General features: G+C 41.4%; 1 protein-coding gene across 2 annotated transcripts in view; it reads right to left on the minus strand.

Moving 5' to 3' along the window:
* The window catches only part of LOC108791224 (regulator of G-protein signaling 6), a 267,130-nt gene that overhangs the window by 34,370 nt on the left and 212,076 nt on the right, over positions 1-20,684 (minus strand). For both annotated transcript variants that reach the window (XM_018561640.1, XM_018561639.1), the window contains exons 8-10: positions 20,588-20,664; positions 19,522-19,603; positions 6,641-6,715 (exon numbers count right to left, since the gene is read on the minus strand). In XM_018561640.1, coding sequence (XP_018417142.1) covers positions 6,641-6,715; positions 19,522-19,603; positions 20,588-20,664 — 234 coding nt within the window. The remainder of the gene's footprint in view (positions 1-6,640; positions 6,716-19,521; positions 19,604-20,587; positions 20,665-20,684) is intronic.

Consider the following 20,684-nt stretch of genomic DNA (forward strand, 5'->3'; position numbering starts at 1 on the left):
GAATATCCAGAATTTTTTTTGTAGTGTTGAAGCGGGTATAGAAGGTTTTTATGTTTTTTTTATTTTTATTATTACTGTTTATTTATTTAGCAGCTATGACAGGTTACACAGTAGTCAAAACAGTGGAAAAACTTCAGAGGACACAAACAAAGGAGTATCTCAAGCAGACAGATGAACCTCATATAGTCAGATCATCTCCAACAACAGTATTCAATGAACCTACGGGCTAAAGTACCTATCCTACAATCCTCCATTTTTAAAAGGTTACACAACCAACAAAAAGTAAGCAAATAATAACAACACAAAGAACGAGAAACACAACTAAGAGAAAATCCACACAGAAACAAAGCAGAATAGAGCAGAAAACCAGAATAGAGAGGAATGAACGGAGGAAGAGACACAAATGCCACTAGGGGAAGTTAAGGGGGTAAGGCCAGCAACACTCTCCTTTATGGATAATTAGTCACCAGGTCAAATTCGCCCTGCTAAGCCTCCTCATACTCCTGAGAAAAAACATATTTGTGCCAAGAGAACCAGGTTCGTCTAAACGTATGAGATTTTTCCATATGCTCAATTTCTTTGATCTTGGCATACCACAAGACCGTCGAAGGAGAAACTGTCTGCTTCCAGAGGGCTAGAATACACAATTCGGCTGCATCCAATAGATAAACCCGAGGCAATTTTTTATCTACTTCTCTGGAGAACTAAGACATGGGGAAGACACGTTGTCTCGGAGAGCAGCATCCATACGTTTCTCGGTAAGAGTCCACACCTTATTCCAGAATTGTCCAAGTCTGACACATGACCATAAGATATGAACCAGATCACCCCTTCCCTCTCCACACCTCCAACACACTGGTGAAGTACCAGGGTATATTTTATGCAGGACCGACGGTACTCTGTATTGGCGAGACAGGAGTTTATAATTGTTTTCCTGTATCCGGCTTGCTATAGAAACAGAGTGTGAGAAATACAATACATCAGTCCTCTGTTGCAACATGAGGCAGATATTTAGGTCACGCTCCCATTTTAACAGCAATGGAGGGCATAGCCCTCCTCTGGTTGAATCAAAAATTTGCAAGTCAAAGTTAGAGAATGTCTTATCAGATCCGCCTGTGTGCAGAGATGATCAAACCAGGTTAGAGGGGGCGGGGACCAATTCCTGGGAATTTATGCCGAAAGAAAATGAAGCATTTGGCACATCCTCCAGTCATACAGCTGGGGGTCCACCAGAGACCGGAGATCTGAGGAAGGTTTCAAGATACCATTCACTACAAAATCACATACTTTGGGAGAGTGAGAAGTTTATAGGATATCCTAGGAGGAGCGCGTGCCCATACAAAGCTGAGAAATTCAGGTCAAAGAGACCAGAGAAACGAAGTCGGGATGCCAATTGGGAGTGTCAGAAAAAGGTAGAGTAGTCTAGGCAGAACAGTCATCCTGCCAAACCAGGAATGTGACAAGTTATGTTATTTGGTTAGATCTTGCTTAATTCTGGCCAACATCGGTCTAAAGTTAACAGCAAAGATCCCAGACAGAGATGGGCTAACCTTAATGAAATGTGATTACTCACCCACTTGAATTGGAAAGAAAACTTCAACCCAGCAAGTCGACATTTAGGGCCTCTGATTTGTGAAAATTGATTTTGAAGTTCAAAAGATCCCCAAACCTGCCAAGTTCCTTATGTAAATTAGGTAGGGTTGTTTCAAGAGAAGCAACAAAAAACAAGAGGTCGTCAGCAAACGCCACAACTTTATGATGAATACCCATATTTGGAGACTTCCAATGCCACATAACCAGTTCCAAAGTTGAGATCAAGTATAAGGGGGAGAGGAGGCATCCTGCCTCGTCCCATTAAAGAGTGGGAAATAAGAGGACAGGGCTTTGTTAGTTCTTACTGCTGCTGTTGGCAACCCTGATGATCTACATACTGGGCCTCAAGAGACCAACCGACCTCTCTTGACAGCAGAATACTAACCCCCCTCATCTTTGAATGTGGAGTGGTACAATGGTATCCCAGGGGAAACCTGAAATTAGAAAACTTTTAAGCCATAGTAGTCTGAAAATGTGTCTGTTGTATAAACACTGCATGAGTCCTAAGGCACCACATCTCATTAAGTACACAACTTCTTTTCTCAGGAGAATTAAGCCCCCTAGCATTAAAAGAACCAATCTGGAGATCAAGCATCTTTAGCCACAACAAGAAAAAAAGACCAGAAAGTGGTTATAAGATCCCCAGAGGAAGGTAGTGGTAGAAGGATCACAAAAGGAGCAGCTGAACCAGCAGGTCCCCCCCACCTCCCCCAGCACCCTACACGGGAGATAGAAATGGAGAGGAGCAAAGGACAAAAAAACAGAGAGAAGAGACACTAGAAGTAGTAAGCAGAAGCTATGGAAGGAGAGAAGCACGCAACCAGAAAGAACAAACACACTAGGACACAGTAGCAATAGCACCCAAGAAGAAAAACAAGGATGCAAAGAGGGAGAACAGTAACAGAAGAAAGAAAAAGCAAGCAGTACTACACTACGTTGACCGAGGATGTTCAGGCTTCGGCACTCGACAGGCATTCTTGTCATGAGTCAACCTCCCAGAGGCAGAAGAAGTGGATACATTAACGCCCATTTGGGTCTGCCGCCTAGGTTATGTGTTTCCTCTGGTTTTTAGGTTCCTCAACAGGATCCACAGTCCTCCAGGTGGTGTGGCAGCAATTATTCCCTTGTGGCCTTGCAGCTGTGGGGCTTACAGCATCCACTAGGACAATTGTATCCCGGCTGGTCAAGGTAATCCAGAGGGTTTATATGGTGAAGAAAATGGAGCCACTGAGCAATCTTAGAGCCCACTCTACTAGAGGGATTTTGTACTTATGGGCAGAATTTAGGGGTGTATCTCCAGAGTTAGTTTGCAGGGAAGCAACTTGGTCCACGTATGGCACATTCCTAATCCATTAAATTCAGCAGCATTGACCATGGTGGAGTTTGGTCGCTCAGCGCTAAATGAGTATAACAATTTGTCCAATGAATTAATAAAATGAAGTGTTAACCTCCTTTGTTTAGCGTGCTTTTTCCCATGTGTATGTTGCCATGCTTGTGTCAGAAAAATGCAAAATGTTATACTTACCTATCGATAATTTAGCTTGAAATTAATATCAGAACAGGCCTTAAGATTGGGTAATGTGATTACTTTTAATATTGAACACAGAAAAGGGAAGTGTACTGGAAGGACTAGAACCCTAAACTTCAGAAGGGCCAACAGTTATACCCATGTGTATGCTTCCATTTTTTTCACCAGGAAAGAAAGATTTTTGATTTTGAATCAAATTATTAATTATTGATATTGTAAATATACATTTTGATGTTATCATTGCTCTACTTTTGATAAATAAACATGGGAAGAAAGCATTTTAGATGAAATCATTGTGCATCAGTGCTTGTTGCTCTGTAAAAAGGCGAAAATTCCCTTTTAGCTTAAACAGTTTTTTGCCTATCTTCAATTTTGACACATTAAGAAAATACACTACACCTTCAAAGACCTCCATTTATCTGCTCCTCCTGTGCATCAAACTGGTTCGTACTGAGTGCCAGCTACCTGTAAATAGAATCTTTTCTTTAACTACTGCTTGCTATGCTTTACCTGGAATTCACTCAACATTGAATCAAATGTGCACAGTAATACACTCCAACCAAACTGTTATTTTACTCTGTACTGATTATACTTTTAAATCCTAGCTATACGTTGACCAAAACAAGGTCAGCATCAGGCAGATATGGATTGCAAGGCTAACAATAACTCCAAGGGCTCATGCACATACGGCACTACCATAAGGCAGCACAAGCAGGTGCCTGATGGCGCTGGTGTGTGTGTGGGGCATAAAAACACCGCCTAACACGTAGAAGCAGCGCTATGGATGGGGCTCTGAGCTTTGGCTCCTATAGTCTGAGCCCTGCCCCCAGTTCCATCTGTTGTGTCTGCTCTCTCTCCTGGGAGCCCGCACCGTGGCCGGAGCTGTCACCCACCGTGATATTTACATATGAATGGACAGGGGTATTATTATACATATCAATAACCGTGACTACTTCATATGTAAATATTGTGGCCAATTGATATGCAAATCACCGCTCCCCCCAAGAGCTCACGGTATTCTTGGACTGCATGGCACTACATGTATTTAAGGAAGTACCGCCCACCATTGCTGCTAAGGAAGAAAAAGAAGCACATGTGATCAGCCTAAACTTCAGGAAAAAGGAATGTTAAGTATGTGTATGTACATATATTAGTATTTAACAAAATAGTGGTGGAGGGGATTATATACCTCTGTTATATTGCTAGTCAGTGAGAATACCTCTGTTATATTGCTAGTCAGAGAGAATACCTCTGTTATATTGCTGGTCAGTGTAAATACCTTCATTACATTGGCGGTCAGTGAGAATACCTCTGTTATATTGCTGGTGTGTGTGAATACCTCCGTTACAATAGCAGTCAGTGATAATACCTCCATTACATTGGCGGACAGTGAGAATACCTCCGTTACATTGGCGGTTCGTGAAAATAACTCTGTTACATTGGCGGTCAGTGAGAATACCTCCGTTACAATAGCAGTCAGTGATAATACCTCCATTACATTGGCGGACAGTGAGAATACCTCCGTTACATTGGCGGTTCGTGAAAATAACTCTGTTACATTGGCGGTCAGTGTGAATACCTCCATTACATTGGCGTACAGTGTGAATACCTCCATTACATTGGCGGTCAACGTGAATACCTCTGTTACATTGTTGGTCAGTGTATATACCTCCATTACATTGGCGTACAGTGTGAATACCTCCATTACATTGGTGGTCAACGTGAATACCTCTGTTACATTGTTGGTCAGTGTATATACCTCCATTACATTGGCGTACAGTGTGAATACCTCCATTACATTGGTGGTCAACGTGAATACCTCTGTTACATTGTTGGTCAGTGTATATACCTCCATTACATTGGCGTACAGTGTGAATACCTCTATTACATTGGCGGTCAGTGTGAATACCTTCGTTACATTGCTGGTCAGTGTAAATACCTCTGTTACATTGCTGGTCAGTGTGAATACTTCTGTTACATTGCTGATCAGTGAAAATACCTCCTTTACATTGGTGGCCAGTGAGAATGCCTTCGGTACATCGGCGGTTAGTGTAAGGTCTCCTAACATTTTATTACACAGAATTTTTACCACCATCAACCTATCAGCAGCTACAGTGGATGTCACAGAATTAATCAGGACACATGATTTTTGATATATTATATAGTGTATATAAAATGTGTTTATAGTGTAATTGGTTGATTCTACAAATGACAAATTTGCAAGCAAAAAAACATGAAAAGTGAATGTGAAGAGCAGCCACATAAATTACAGAGTAACACCAGAAGTGATGTAATACACATCACTCCTGGGTCCAGTGATCAGATTAGCAGCTGGGACTGTGTTGATCTTCCTCCAATTGAAGGGGACAGCGGAGCGGGCACACTCGGTTGCACTGTACAAGCTGTATAGCCTCCGTATCGCTTGTATATGCAACAGCCATTGCCGGCTGTTTTTAAACGGCTGCAGCAGTCATGATCTTGGTAAAACTGCTTCAGGGTACTGCCGTTTATCTACATTAGCCGGTCCTGAAGCAATTAAACATCAGTTTAAGGTCACTTGTTATCTGCTGTTAGTAATGCTTTCTTTAGTCAAGATCTATGGGGGGTCCTTGTATTGGGGTGCTCCATGGTAGATGATGGTCATTCTTTTCCAAATGCTGGATATGTTCAGTGTAAGCTGTAACATGGACATTTTAGTTATGCTTTTTGGAGTGGTGGACTGTGGGGTGTCTTTGTATTGGGGTGCTCCACAGTGAACTATTTGGGATGTCATTGCTTGTGGTTTCAGATATAGGGCACTAGTAGCTGATGGTCTTCCTTTTTTCTAAATGCTTCTGAGATAATTGGTTTGACCTGTAACATGGATATCACATATCTCCTGTTAGTTTCGGAGTGCTGCTTTATGGGATGTCTATGCAGGGCTGGCGCTAACATAAGGCTGCATAGGCATCCACCTGAGGGGGCCAGGGAAGGGGGGTGAAAAATGCACCTTCGCCTGTTTAGCCAAAAATCCTTGCAACGGTCCTGCTTATGCACACCAGTGCAAATACAGGTGTGTAAGCATACAATATAAAATACTGTATGTCTGTATTTGTGGTGCCTGGTAGCCCTAACCACTTTGTATTTCTGTCCATAGTAATGTATGAACAGAAAACGCTGTAGACAGGTGCAGCATTTTGAAGATATGCCTCCCCTGACCGCACGTCCCTGCTACAAACTGCAATTTTGCTTAGAGATAGGGAACCCTGTGAAAGGCAACACTCAGGGCCCATTCAGATCACTGAATTGTGGCAACGAGCTCTAAAAAAAACACACACACCTCCAGGTTTGTTGTTTATGGCACTCCAGTGCATTATACAGTGGCATGGGCCCTCAATGCCTACTTTATTAGGCACACCTACCTACGAAGCAATGTACAGTGATTCTTTTGCACTATGGATATTGTTTGAATTGGGTGTTTTTTTTTTATATAAACCCCTGTGAAAGTACAAATACTGCACTTAATAATGTAAAACACACCTTTTTGACCTTCTGGGGATTCTTCATTCGACGACATTTTCTTATGTCCATTTCCGTTGTATTCACACACCCAGGCTAAGAAGACATTTAACGATTAGAAAAAGTATGCACATATTCATCCCAAGCAACAATAGATAATATATTTTGGGAAACATTTCCTGTTTTATGTTACTGGTGGTTATGCATATACATTTTAAACTCAATACTCAAGAACTCTGGGCATAAGGGTTAAGTGCTCATTTTTGTCTATGGACGAAAATAGAATAGTTATACCCAGCTGAAACTTGCAGCTGGCTGCTACTTCAGTCCCTGCCACGTGTCTCCTCCTCTGTTCCAGTGAAGGAGTTTCCCCCGGCATCCTCACATCCTATACACTGTATAGAACGTGATGACTCACAGGACCTTCAACTGCTGGAGCAAAGGAGGAGTGAGACAGTAGGGACTGGTCTCACAGCCAGCTGGCTTTGAGGTTCAGGTAAGTATATATTTTTTATTTCTGTCCCCAGATGCAAACGAGCACTTAAACTTTGCAGTGCGGGGGTAGCCCCACTGCAAGGGTTAAAAATAATTATGCCTGGAGTTCTTCTTTAAGCAGCCAATGTATGAGCTTATGTTGTTACCCTGACCGTTAAAGGTACACTCCAGCCAATCTCAAAAATATGGAAAAGTACACAAACTACCTATCCAGGTTTTTATTTTGCATTGATTGAAAACGCCATGATATTCAACTTTGTAAACTCTTCGTCAGTTACCTGGTGTTCTGGGAAGAAATAATCCTGAGCCTGGGATTTTACAGGCTAAAATGCACCTTTAAAATGTTTCTGCCATTTAGTTTTGCACAAAAGTGGTAATTCACAAAGAAAGTATTCACACCTGTAGTCCTACCTTGCACAGTGTACAGCCAGCGGCGTATGCACCGCATGCAAACAAGGCATTTGCCTTGGGCGGCATTTTCAAGGGGGTGCCAAAACTCTGACCACAAATCTATGCTTCGAGCCGGGCCGCACAGAATCAGGCATCGTGTGGGCTCTCTGGGGTTTCAGGTGGGCTATGCGGAGTATATGTTGGGATGTGCGGGGTATGTGGTGGGCTCTATAATTTCTCAGGTGGGCTATGCGGGGTATATGGTGGGCTGTGTGGGATGTGTGGTGGGCTCTGCAAGGTCTCAGGTGGGTATTGCAGGGTCTGTGGTGGGCTGTGCGGCGTCTGTGGTGGGCTGTGCAAAGTCTCAGGTAGGCTATGCGGAGTCCATGGTGGGCTGTGCGTAGTCTGTGGTGGGTTCTGCAGGGTCTGTGGTGGGCTCTTCAGGGTCTGTGGTGGGCTGTGCATGATCTATGGTGGGCTGTGTGGGGTCTGTGGTAGGCTCTGCGGGGTCTCAGGTGGGCTCTGCGGAGTCTCAGGTGGGCTCTGCGGGTCTATGGTGGGCTCTGCAGGGTCTCAGGCTGAGAACCTGCAGAGCCCACAAGAGATCTTTTACAGCCCACCTGAGACCCCGGCTTCCCAGCTACACTAATAATGCAACCGCGTTATTTGTATCCAGCGACTGACAGGTTACGCAAAATGTCTTAAGCATACACCCTGTGTACAGCTAGCATTACAAGGTTGTTTTAAACTCTGAAGACATTGTTTAATTACAGCTGGCAGGTAAGTTCCTTCACTTGGCTATATCGCCATCCACCCTTCTTAAACCCTCATTAATTGTTAAAGTGGACCTTAAAACTGAACTCCAGAAAAAAATGAAGGACACAAATTATTGCAGTTAGGTATTCATTAATAAATCATCGAACATACTTTTAACTGAAACCAGTGTAAGTATCTGAATTTGATTTGGTACCAGCCTCTTGCAATTCCATACACAGGAACCATTCAAGTGGGCTGCATGAAAATATGGTGAGAAAGAACATTCTGATAGGAGGCGATAACATCAACAACGTGAATCAATTCCAGATTCAGTCTGTCATTTCTCTGGCTGCTGTAGCCAGAATCAAAGTTGTTGAAGCAGATCTCTACTTCATCAGCTTCTTTTGGGGTCCATAGGTGACATTAGGGGATCTAATAGATCCCTGATGTCTCCATGAAGAAGATTGGTCACTTTATCTGTGCTATCACATAGGGGGCATGTTAGCTTGTTAAGTGTAAAAAAAAACAACTTGAAAATCACATATAAAAAAATAAAAAACACAAACATTTTTTTTTAAAGTCCTCCGCCCCTAGGTACACACATACAAATGCAAACACGCGTCAGGAATGCCTATGTTTGAAAACAACCTTTGTGCCACATGTTACATATATACATATATATATATATATATATATACATACACATGAACGCCAGAGTGTGAGCAATAATTCTATGGCCATCAATCACTGTTAACACTAAAAGCTTTTAACGCATCGCCTATGGATAATTTTGGGTATGGTAGTTCATTTGTGATTTCACGGGCAGGCACAATTTTAAGACTTGACATGTTTGGTATCTATTTACCCGATGTGACCCCGTCTTTTACAGGTGAAACTCGAATAATTAGAATATCGTGCAAAGTTAATTTATTTCACTAATGCAACTTAAAAGGTGAAACTAATATATGAGATAGACTCATTACATGCAAAGCAAGATAATTCAAGCCGTGATTTGTCATAATTGTGATGATTGTGGCTTACAGCTCATGAAAACCCCAAGAACCCCAAATCCACAACCTCAAAAAAGTAGATTATTACATGCAATCAATAAAACAAGGATTGTACATAGAACAATATCGGACCTCTGAAAAGTACAAGCATGCATATGTACTCAGTACTTGGTTTGGGCCCCTTTTGCAGCACTTACTGCAATTACTTTTGCAAGATATTCTAATTATTCGAGTTTCACCTGTATGTCAGTGAAATGACCTCAGTAAATACTGAAAAATAGCCTGGACAGGAAGGGGGTTTAACACCCCGCTCTTTAAGTGGTTAAACAACCTGCTTATCCTGTTATCATGAATGTTCTCTGAAATGTACTTCTACAACAGCAATTCCACCATCAGAGAACAGACCTGATATCATTCTTTGGAATTACTCTGCAGTTCATTCACATGAGCCCCTGTCTGCAGCACACTTGAATGACTCCTGTTGCTATGATACAGAAGTTTTTCTTGGTCAAATGACTTTTAACCATCTGGTGTGATGAAGAATGCAAACTGTTTATATGCTGATAAACTAGCTCTTTAGATAAAGATATAGAGCAACAATAGGAGCCAATATAAACTGCTCTCACCAAAATATAAATAGTGTGTGCAAACATCTGTACAGCACGCATATTTACCATCAGTTTAGATGAGGTGTGTAAGTATGTACAAAAAATAAGCTACAAGAAGAGCAACATACAAGATGTGTATACAAAAGCATTATTTTTTTTACTTAGTAACCTTTTTAAAATGTGGGCACAGTGGTGCTAGGTCAAGGGCTGTGATAATGATGTGCAGATCACTACACCAATGAGATTTTAAGGAAATGAAAATGTGCGCAAACAGCTGATGAATATAGGAAATTGTTTGTTCTCCTGTCCTCATGTGCACAAGAGCAGCTGCATTCATATGAAATAATATGTCAGGTTTTACTGCTATCCGGGGCTCTGTTAGACAGATTTCCTCTCACTTTTTGTTCTGGGAACAACCTTTTACAAGACAGGATGTAAGAGAATATGTGTAACAGGAAAACAGAAACAAAAAACGGACAGAGGTTCCAGCATTCCCAGGTTAAAGCGGAACTTCAGCAAAAAACTATGTTTGGACATTTGCTTTGTAGAAATTACTTCTAAAAGGGACTTGTTTTCCTGTTTATTTAATGTAAAATTTAGTAAGCTATATTCTTCAAAAAAACAAAACTAAAAACTTCTAATGATGGGTGTCATATGTGTGGCTGGCTGCAGTGTTAGGTAATACACTCACTTTCATTCATTCATTCACCAAAGCTACTGTAAAATCTGAACTTCCAGCACTGGAAATCACAGTTCGCTTGTCCTCCCTTTTTCACAAAACACACGGTGTTCTGTGATTGGACAAGGGCAGAGGAGGGCGAATAAATGTCAAGACATACAAGACATTTATGAATGGAGGAATTTATGTATGAGAGGTGAAGCTGTAATTTACAGTGCTGGAAATTCAGCTCTTACAGTAGTTGATGGGATGAATGAAAGTAAGGTTTACCTAACGCTGCAGCCGGCCACACCTGAAGCACCCAATCATTAAAAGGTAATTTATTTCTACAGAGCAAATGTCCAAAAATATTTTTTTTTCCTGGAGTTCTGCTTTAATGTATAAGAAGCCGTTTTTCTTCTGTCTGTGTCCCTGTTGATTTCCTCTCACTTCCTGTTCTGGGCACCACCTGTTTACTAGACAAGAAGTGAAGGAATCTCTCCAACTGATTACTGATTACAGTAAAACCAGAGAGGAGTTCTAATTCTTCCGAACCCCTTCCAAAATGCAAAAAAAAAAGGTTTGGGGTATAAAAACACTTTAACCACTTAAAGACCATATGTTTATACCCCCTTCCTGCCCAGGCCATTTTACAGTATACATTTTTTTTGTGGACAGATAGAGCTTTCTTTTGGTGGTATTTAATCACCACTGGGGTTTTTATTTTTGACTATAATAAGGAAAAATTACCAATTTTTTTAACATTATGTTATAATACATTTATTATTACCTGATTTTTTGGTAAAATATAAAAGATGGGGTCACGTCTGGTAAATAGACACCAAACAGGCCAAACCTTAAAATTGCGCACACCCGCAAAATCACAAAAAACTACCATACCAAAAATTGACCATAGGCGATGCTTTAAAAGCTTTAACCGCTCATCAGTTTAATGGCGCCTCCATAGTTTAAAAACGAAATTTAATGTTAAAATGATAAATGATAAAATGCACAACTTGAATTGTACTTACAAAAAGTCGGTAGTAAAAAGGCATAAAGAAATTGATAGGATCATCTAGCAGAGAAAGTCTGAAAGGATGTGTAGCATCAGAGTCCACTGCCACTGTGTGGACACTGATACTGTAGTATCAGCGTCCACTGCCCCTGTGTAGTCAAAGGTCAACATTTTATCATTAAATTTCGTTTTTACACTATGGAGGCGCCCTTTTTTGTTCTTTGTTTCTCAGATTGACGATCTCTTTTGACATGTGGGAGCTGCCTCTTCAGTGTTTCCATTATAATTACAACTGGCCGTTTCGCAGGTGGAGGCGCCGGTATTGTTTCTTGTTGCTCATCAGTTTAGTGTTATCAGTAAATAATGGTCCTAAAATGAATGCTCTCATTCCGGCGTTTGCGTTGATATGTAACATGTGCAGTGTATTGGGTGCAATCATCGTTTTCGCGCATGTATGTATGGGTGGGGACTTTAAAAAAAAATTTGTTTTTTATAAAAATCATTTTTTATGTGTGACTTTCATTTCTTTTTTGCAACTGAAATTTTTTTTCACTTAACTTTATTGTTATCACATAGTGGGCTAAGAAGCCCCCTATTTGATAGCAAAAATTATGTGACAGGTCCTTTTTATGGAGACATCAGGGGCCCAAGACCCCTAATGTCACCTACAAACTACCAAAGAAGCTGATGAAGCAGGGAGCTGCTTCATCAGCTTCTCTCCAGCTTCTGAAGCCGGAGAGTGACAGCAGAATGCGGAAGTGATGTACAGTGGCAGAACTACCGCTGGTGCAGGCTGTGCCGGGGCACCGGGACCTGAGGCTGTGGGGGGGCCCAGTGGGGTCCGGTCCTGGGCACCCCCACAGCCTCAGTGGTGTCCGGTCCTGCAATATGTGGCAGTGCAGGGGCCCGGTGTTCGAACACCGGGGCCCCCGCACTGCCGACGGGCTTCTCAGTGAGGGGGGGGGTCCTGTGACTCACCTCCCCTTCCGGCCACGTCCATAGTAACAGGCAGCGGGAGGGGAGGTGAGTTACAGGAGGCATATGTGTGTCACAAGCCCCGCTCCCTGCAGTGCACACATCGAAACTTCCTGGCGCGGTCCTCTGGCTGGGTAAGTCCGAGCGCCGGGGGGAGGGAGTTTGGGGGGGTAATCTTTTTGATCATATGTTAATGTTCTTAGTGGACAGGATTTGAAGCTAATTAGCATATTACTTTTAAGTGATTGCCATCCTCTTAAACATAGACTTAGTTGAAGTTATTATTAAGAATGGATCAATGAATAAACTGTTAAAAGCAACTAATATTTACAATTTGAAAGGGACTAAATCATGTATGTAGATTTTCATATATTTAGTAATATCTTAGACATTTGATCTACATTTATTTTTAATTTATGTTCCTTAGGAAAAACCCAGTGAAACAACAGGTTATGCTGTGTAGTGGAGACCTTACAATTCTAAAGTTATACCCACCATTATGCATTAACAGAGCATCAGAGACCAGTCCTTTGAAACATATCACCCCTACCACTGGTCCCACTCACTGTAGAGATTAGATTTGTGTGATGTGCCTGTAGGAGCCACAGGATTTTGTCTAAGAAGATTTAAGCTATTCCTTATGCATGTCTTCTAAGCATATTTTTTGTCTTCAGGTTGCAGATCTTAGCTCCCACCTACTAGGGCTGCCAGTCTATGTTCAAGACACCGGAGGAGAGGGGATGGAGAGAGATCGTGTGCTGATCTCCCTCTGATCCCGTCACAGAGCTGCTGTGCTGGTCCCGGGCCGCACCAGGGACAACGAAGCTCGGGACCAGCGGAGGGGGGAGGGGACTGCGGAGGGTGGTGGTGCTAACAGGCCGTCTTTAGACCTAGGCCTATAAACATAAATGCTATTTCAGCTCAGTAATTGGTTGTATGGTTTAGTTGTTCATCATTTTCAACAGGTTTAACACTCCCACCACAGCTTTGTAAATTAAATTTTTATACTTCATATGTGATATTCATATCTGAAATGTATCTGAAATATTGTTCATCTGAAAGACAAATTTTATGCTTGCCGCTTGCAATAAAGTTTTCAGAGTATATGTTTTTTTTGCATTTTGGATAGGGTGGGGAAGGATTAGAACTCCTCTCTTTACTGTATTCAGAGGCTCTGTTGGAGAGATTCCTTCACTTCCTGTCTAGTAAAGAGATGAAGAAATAGACATTTTATATGACATTATATGTATTATATATGTCTGTGTAAACCACCTTAGGACCAGAGCATTTTTTTTTTTTTTTGCACACACATGCTAAAATCTGAATTTTTGGATAGAAAATTACTTTCCACCCTCAAGCAGAGAGCAGAGGCCATGTAGAATAAAAAATGGTAGCTGCATATGTTCATCAATTCAATATTTTTAGTAAAAAATACACTAAAACAAATTTTAGAGCACACATATGCAATATAATATCCCTTTATTTTGGAAAAAAAAATAAAAAAAATGGGGTCACATTGAGTAAATAGATACCAACTATGTCAAGTCTTAACATTTAACATCCTTGTGCAATGATGAAACACAAAATTGTCCATAGGAGACACTTTAATAGTCTTTCCTGACACCAACATGGCAGCATACAAATGGGTATAGATCTGCTCCCTGCCCAATCACAGGACTGGATATACTATACATTAAACATGCCTCCCAACGCAGGCATTTCCTTTTTGGTACTCAACGCTCAAGCCGTTTATGCTATTTCTTAAGGATATGTTTGATACCCTTACCTTGACGGTTTCTTCCGGCCTGCTGCGCAGGTTCAGCCTCTCCTGTTGTGAAGTTCCCTTTGTTTAGGTTGCTAAATTTTATAATAGGATATGGTTTCTTTGGGTTCTCTCACATTTGGATGCCTCCTCCATCATGGCAGCATGTTTCAGCCTGTTGCTTTACTTCCTGGCAGAACTGTGATTGAGCTGCATCATCAGAGTCTATGATTGCGCTGGAATGATGTCACCCACATGGTCAAGATGACAAAGTAAGATCCTTTAATTATCCTTTCAGTGAAAGTGCTACAATTTCCTATGGCTTTGCAGTGATGCTTTGCTCTCGCCATATCATTTGAATATCTGTTAATATACCTGTGGCTTCCTTCAGTTTCCATGTGTGCTTAAACAGCAAGCAATGGGTGGGTGCAATAGCCAGCCTGCTATTGCCTATTGCAATTTGAAATGGCCAATAGCAGGCCAGCTATTGCACCAGCCCACAACCTGCTGTATTAACATTAAGCTGCCATCTGCGTAATCGTGCCAATGACAGCTGTCATTCCATAGCTGAAGCTATTCAAGCGCCAAATGCTTATAATACAATTATTTTTTTTAAATGAGAAAAGGTGGGCCTAACATGTTGTTTCTGCCTGACAAATTTTGCTGCGGGAGGTGCTTTGCACTGTTATTCCTTTCAATAGCATCCCAAACACGCCTCCCACCCTCAGATTGGTTCCAGTGCAGTGTGATTGCAAAAAATTGTGCATGCAGTTTTATTCTGAAGTAAACTTTGTTTGTAACACTGCATTTGTGTATTTTATTTTAAATTAAGGATGGTATTTTTTTTATCCGATTAATCGAAAAAATAACCGGCCAACTAATCGATTATAAAAATAATCATTAGTTATAGCCCTATTAAACAGACTGTGAAGTAGTTTATAAGCTATTAGTTACTAGCCCTGTCAAGCAGTTACATTCATCTCAAGTTCCCCTCTAGCCCATAGGCAGTCGGTTACAGAGGTTTTTTGCCAGCGTCCTTCCTAGGTGATATTTCACCTCCAGGGAGTCCGTTACCATGGGCCTTTATTCAACCCATAATTGGGGCAGTAAGAATGCCATAAGTTAGAAGGAATATGTACTTTTCAAGACGCAACAGTCATCTGACTAGTTAGAAATGTGACATTACCTATGGATGATATAGTATCCTGTATAGACACCTTATATGAGTTAAGGAAAGTGTTATAGCTTTCTGGAACAACTGTGGGTCAGTAATGGCTCTTACTTCAGTAGTCAAGACAATCTGTGTTTGGGCAGAGAACACAGAAGTGGACCTTATGGCTGGCAAAAGGTCTTGGGGTCGCTGCAGTTTTGACTGAAATTAGATCAGCCAGTGACTTTATACTGCAGCTGCTTGGGATATTCTGTGTTGCTAATCTCGGACTGCAGTTATCTTAAGTGGCGCAGAGCTCCATTTATTGGCTCCTCCAGGTTCAGCAACGAGCTATACACCAAAATATCTAAAGTCACAAGGGCAATCGGAATTCCTCATATTGGAAGGCACCATTGCCATTACCAACAAATGAACAGGAGGCAAAGAAACTAATAATTAGAGATGCCAAATCTTATAGGCCTGAGAAAGACTACAGACAGGGATGGAAGAGTTCACTATCCTTATTTCTTCATTTGAACAAGCCAAGATTTTTCCCTCCCCGGAGTCCTTGTCATGATTTCCCTGACTGAACTCGCCCAGTTGGTCCAGGTTGTGGGAAGTTATGCACATTTAAGCATATCCTGTTTGGGTTCCATGGGTCCTGTTAAACTCCAGGTTCAATGCACAGAGTGTCACGTAATCTTTCCTGTCCAGAAGATGTCATGGTTTCTATCCTATTTTTTCCGACTGGAAAAACCAGGAGACTTCAGAACAATCTTGGTTCTCAAAGCTTTAAACCGAAGGATCAGGACACAGATATTGCATATGGAATTACTTCAGTCAGTCCCTCAATCCAGCAAACAGGCTATAGGATATTATGTCTAGCAGACATGTATTCACGTTACTGTATACCCATACTTTCACAAATGTCTTGCTTGCCATTCTAGGGTTCCACTTTGTTTATCTGCCCTTTGACCACATACTTAGGCCATTTTCCATACATCCAGTCATTACCATCTTAAGTAAACTAGACTTTCAAGTATTTCCCTATTTGGGTGACATCCTGCTGATGGTTCAGTATGCTCATACTCTGGCTGTCCTCTAGGACAACTTAATTTAGGCTCTGATTAAATCTAAAGGGATCGTCAACAGGAAAAGCCAAGTCATTCCAAGAAGAAGAGAAGCTCTGGAGAATTTCCAAAAAGTCTAGGTGTTAGGTTTAAGACAGGTCAAGTCTCTATCCTGCTCATTGCTGTCTCGTTTTCTCATGTTGGCAGAATCAGTTCCAATAGTGATATAGGCTTATTGGAGGTTGAGCCCCTCCAACAGGATTCTTAAGGCAACGGAGAATACATTCCCTGTACCAGAGGACCAGGTGATTCCAAATAGGAGATTCTTTGGTGGAGGCTAAGGCCTGTGAGCCTGTTTCAAATATGATCAGAAGTGTCCCTATCCATTGATAAAGTTAGCAAGGGATTCTTCTGCATTCAGTTGTGCTAATCACCTCAATGACCTCTTAGCCCAAGGTGAGTGACAGAATCCGTTGGGGTAAAAATCTCAGTGTCTTGTAGATTGGAGAGCCTTTCAGGTCCTGAAAGCGTTTTCATGACAGATCCAGGGATCTTAAATAGTGATTTGCATGGACAACAGCATGAGCTTTTTCATAGATTCAGTGTCATTAAGGAGAAGGGAACTGCTCACTGCTGCTGGAGGTATCTCCAATCATGTATTCAGCACAAAGAAACTTGGTGCATCTTATTGCATCCTACGTTCAACTCCCTTTCGCTTCTTGCCGAGCGAAAACTCTCCAATGGTAAAAGTAGCGGTTATTTTATGCTTATGTGTTTCCTTTGGTCCTGATGGTTCATAGACTCCTACATAGCGCCCACAATTAGTCTCTGGGTCCACTCTACGGAAAGATTTCATCCCATTGGACAGAATTTAGCAGTGTCTCCAGAGTTACTCTGGAAGGCAGTGGCCTCTTCCATGTATGACATGTTCCTGTCACGTTACAGAGTCTTTCCAGCAGTCTTGACCAGAGTGAAGTTTGGTTGGAATGTGTTTAACAGTTGTGCAAAGGAATAAATATCTCAGCATTACCATCTCTGTTTTTTTGCGTGCTATGTCCCATTCGTTTGCTGCCATGTTGGTGTCAGGAAAAAAAGAAAATTGTATACTTACCTATTGGTCATTTTCCTTTCCTATTTTCGTATTTCATATATGTAATATTTCATATTTTCCAATACATGGCAGCATACGGGACCCTCCCATGGCTTTTGCATTGAGTATTGTTACGAGAATGCCTGCCTTGGGGGGCATGTTTAATTTAGGATATAACCAGTCCTGTGATTGAGTGGGGGGTGAGCTTTACCCATTCATACGCTGCCATGTACTGGCGTCAGGAAAGGAAAATGACCGATAGGTAAGTATACAATTTTAATGTTTTATTGCTCTTCAGTTTTGAGTTAACAGCAAATTAAGTCCATAGACATAGGTGAACATGTGTGCTGCAATACCGTTTATGACCACAAACATTTGCATGCAGATGGAGGGGGTGGTGGGGCTGCTTTTACATTTGTTCTTTTTTTTTTACATTTTCATTTACTTAATCTTTCAAACACTTTTTACATTTTTTTCCACTTAACTTTATTGCTATCACAATCAGGGCCTGTAAGCTAAAGGCAAAAAAGTCAGAGGACAAAGGACTAGTCTCTACTCTCTAGTTTTGCCTGTGGTCTCCCTTCACCTGATCTTGCTGCAATGTATCCCTGAGTGGAGGTTGCCATCTTGGTAGAGGCAGGGTTTTGCTTCCTCATGTCATAGCTTTCAGCAAGGAGAACAGTAGGGCTGAAACAACTAATCGACTAAGTCGATAATGAAAATTGTTGTCAACGATTTTCATTATTGATTAGTTGGTTAGTCGATTAGTTGGGCTGCTTGCAGCTCCACACACGCTTCCCTTCCCCAGCTCTCACTGATTGAGTTTAAGGGGGCGGGGGACGGCAGCTGCCATCCCCCGCCAGACATGCCAACACCATGATCATCCCAGGGACAAGATTTGCGAGTCCCAGAAGATACTGCTCAGCATCAGGTGAGATGCCTGGGAACTGGGGGTTCACTGGCCGGGGCTCAGGAGGTTACTGTTGAAAAGAGCAAATGGGAAGCCAGTGTGTAAACGGAAGCATAAGGAGATGGCCATGTAAGTCATAATGGAATGAACATAAGATGAGCGGGTGGGGAGAAGATGCGGTGTGAGCGGCCTTGGACTGGAAAGTGGTCAAAATGGCAGCTTGACTGGGACATACATCGAGCTGTCACAGAGCCGGGAGGAAAGCACTGTCTTATAACCGGGGCTGCTGTGACTCCTTAAGTAAGACTGTGTGCTGTGCGCTCAAGTACATATCTGTTTAATCTATGCAGACATTTCCCCTCCCCCCTTTCCTGCTGCCTGCACTCCCCACTGACAGAGCCTTAGCCTTAGTCGTTACAGTGTTTTTTGCAGGCTGGCTGGTGAGTGTGCTGGGAAATATTTTGCTGTTGTACTTGTTTAAAGCCCTTCCATGTGCACCTTGCTTTAAAGTTGAAAATAATCATCAGTTGCAGCCCTAGAGAAGAGTGAGCAGTACAGCTGTGACATTAGCAAATGTCCCTCCAAATCTCATAAAACTAGCCAAGGCCGTCACTTTGACCTCACAATACAGATATACATCTATGGTGCCCAGGCACACTCACATACCAGACTGTATACTGCTATCTTTCAGGAAGAATTACAGACATAAGGTAGCCTTTTTAAAAGGTGGAAATCTTATGTGGACCATAAACTTTAATGTAGAAAAAGCATCCAAAAACAGAATGTAGGGGTAAACATGTACATGAAAGCAATTTAACACTTATAACAGCTGTGACTTATAACAGCTGAACGTTGTGTTTTGCCTTCCTAAACAATGTACAGACTCAAATGGAGCACAAAATGCTTTGTTTTACTTACCATAGTTGTCAACTAAGAAGACCCTAAAACATGACAGTAGGAGTACTTGATGACCGGAGCTTATTATAAATAAAAAAACTAGTTAGTGGACTTACCACTGGTCGATGCACATCCCAGAATCCCCTTTCTTGGCTGTCCAGAATTTTTCTTTCAGTTTTATCTTTTTTTCTGTCAATTCTGTAAAATAAATATGAAATATTTAGCTTAACATTCTAACCTCATAATTATGTTTCCATTTTACACTTGTGGATATTTGTTGTGTACATACAGAAAAAAAAGGATGACCTAAGTGAACATAAAAGTAATGGAGTTTTATGGCATTACTTACTTAAATCAAACATGTACTGAAGAAGTATGGAGGATGCTTTTGCTGACCTGCCCTTCCATAAACAAAAGTCACCTGGCTGGCAAGCTGCTTCAGTAGTTACTGACCTACAAGTATGAAGAATAGGATCTCTAACTTCACTCTGATTTTGGTGATCTAACTACTGGTTTCTAGTCAGTTTGTTAAATTACAAAGTCTGAGCCTGGCAGGCAGCTAGTATTCTCAGAAAAAGACCAAAAATGACTTGACCCAGTTGTGTTGCCATTCATTTGAATGGCAATTCAAAGCACCTACTGCCCACACACAATAATGTAATACCTTGCGTTTCGGTGGAAAAAGTAGTGCATGCCCTGATGAAACTCACCAATGCGAACACACCCAGCAATATAAGGAAAAAACTATGAAATCCTGACAAAGGTTCTAAATGTTCACTACTGCCTCTTAAACTAGAAAAAAATGTTGTTGGCTATAGATTTACCAACAAAAAATACTGATCACAAATTAGTTTTTTTTTTCTTTAATACACAGTGCATCGGGAATTCTATACATGTTAGAAAAGAAAAAAAAAAAACTCATCCTTTAGAAATGTTTTAGAAATTACGTTCTAATTCTCAATATTCACCTTTCAGTTCAGGACAATAGAGGACCTCTTAGCTATAATTCAGCTCTATTTTTCTAATTTGTGATAAAAGTCCACACTGCAGTCTCTCTATATAATAAACTTCATAGCTCCCCTGACCCCACTGGTCAAGCTTTACACTACTGATCAATGTATCACTAATGTAACTGAAAACATGCCCATAGAGAAAGCTATTGTTACTCAAGTTCAAACTCACTTGACTTGTGCCTCTGCTTGCATAAAGATGAATTCCCATTTTCTTGCAAAAGCCCGCTGCAGTCTTGCTAAGTTTTCCTGACAAAGGTTAAACAAGG

The sequence above is a fragment of the Nanorana parkeri genome, unplaced genomic scaffold (genome assembly GCF_000935625.1).
Source record: "Nanorana parkeri isolate BGI_ZX_2015 unplaced genomic scaffold, ASM93562v1 scaffold535, whole genome shotgun sequence".
NCBI lineage: Eukaryota > Metazoa > Chordata > Amphibia > Anura > Dicroglossidae > Nanorana > Nanorana parkeri.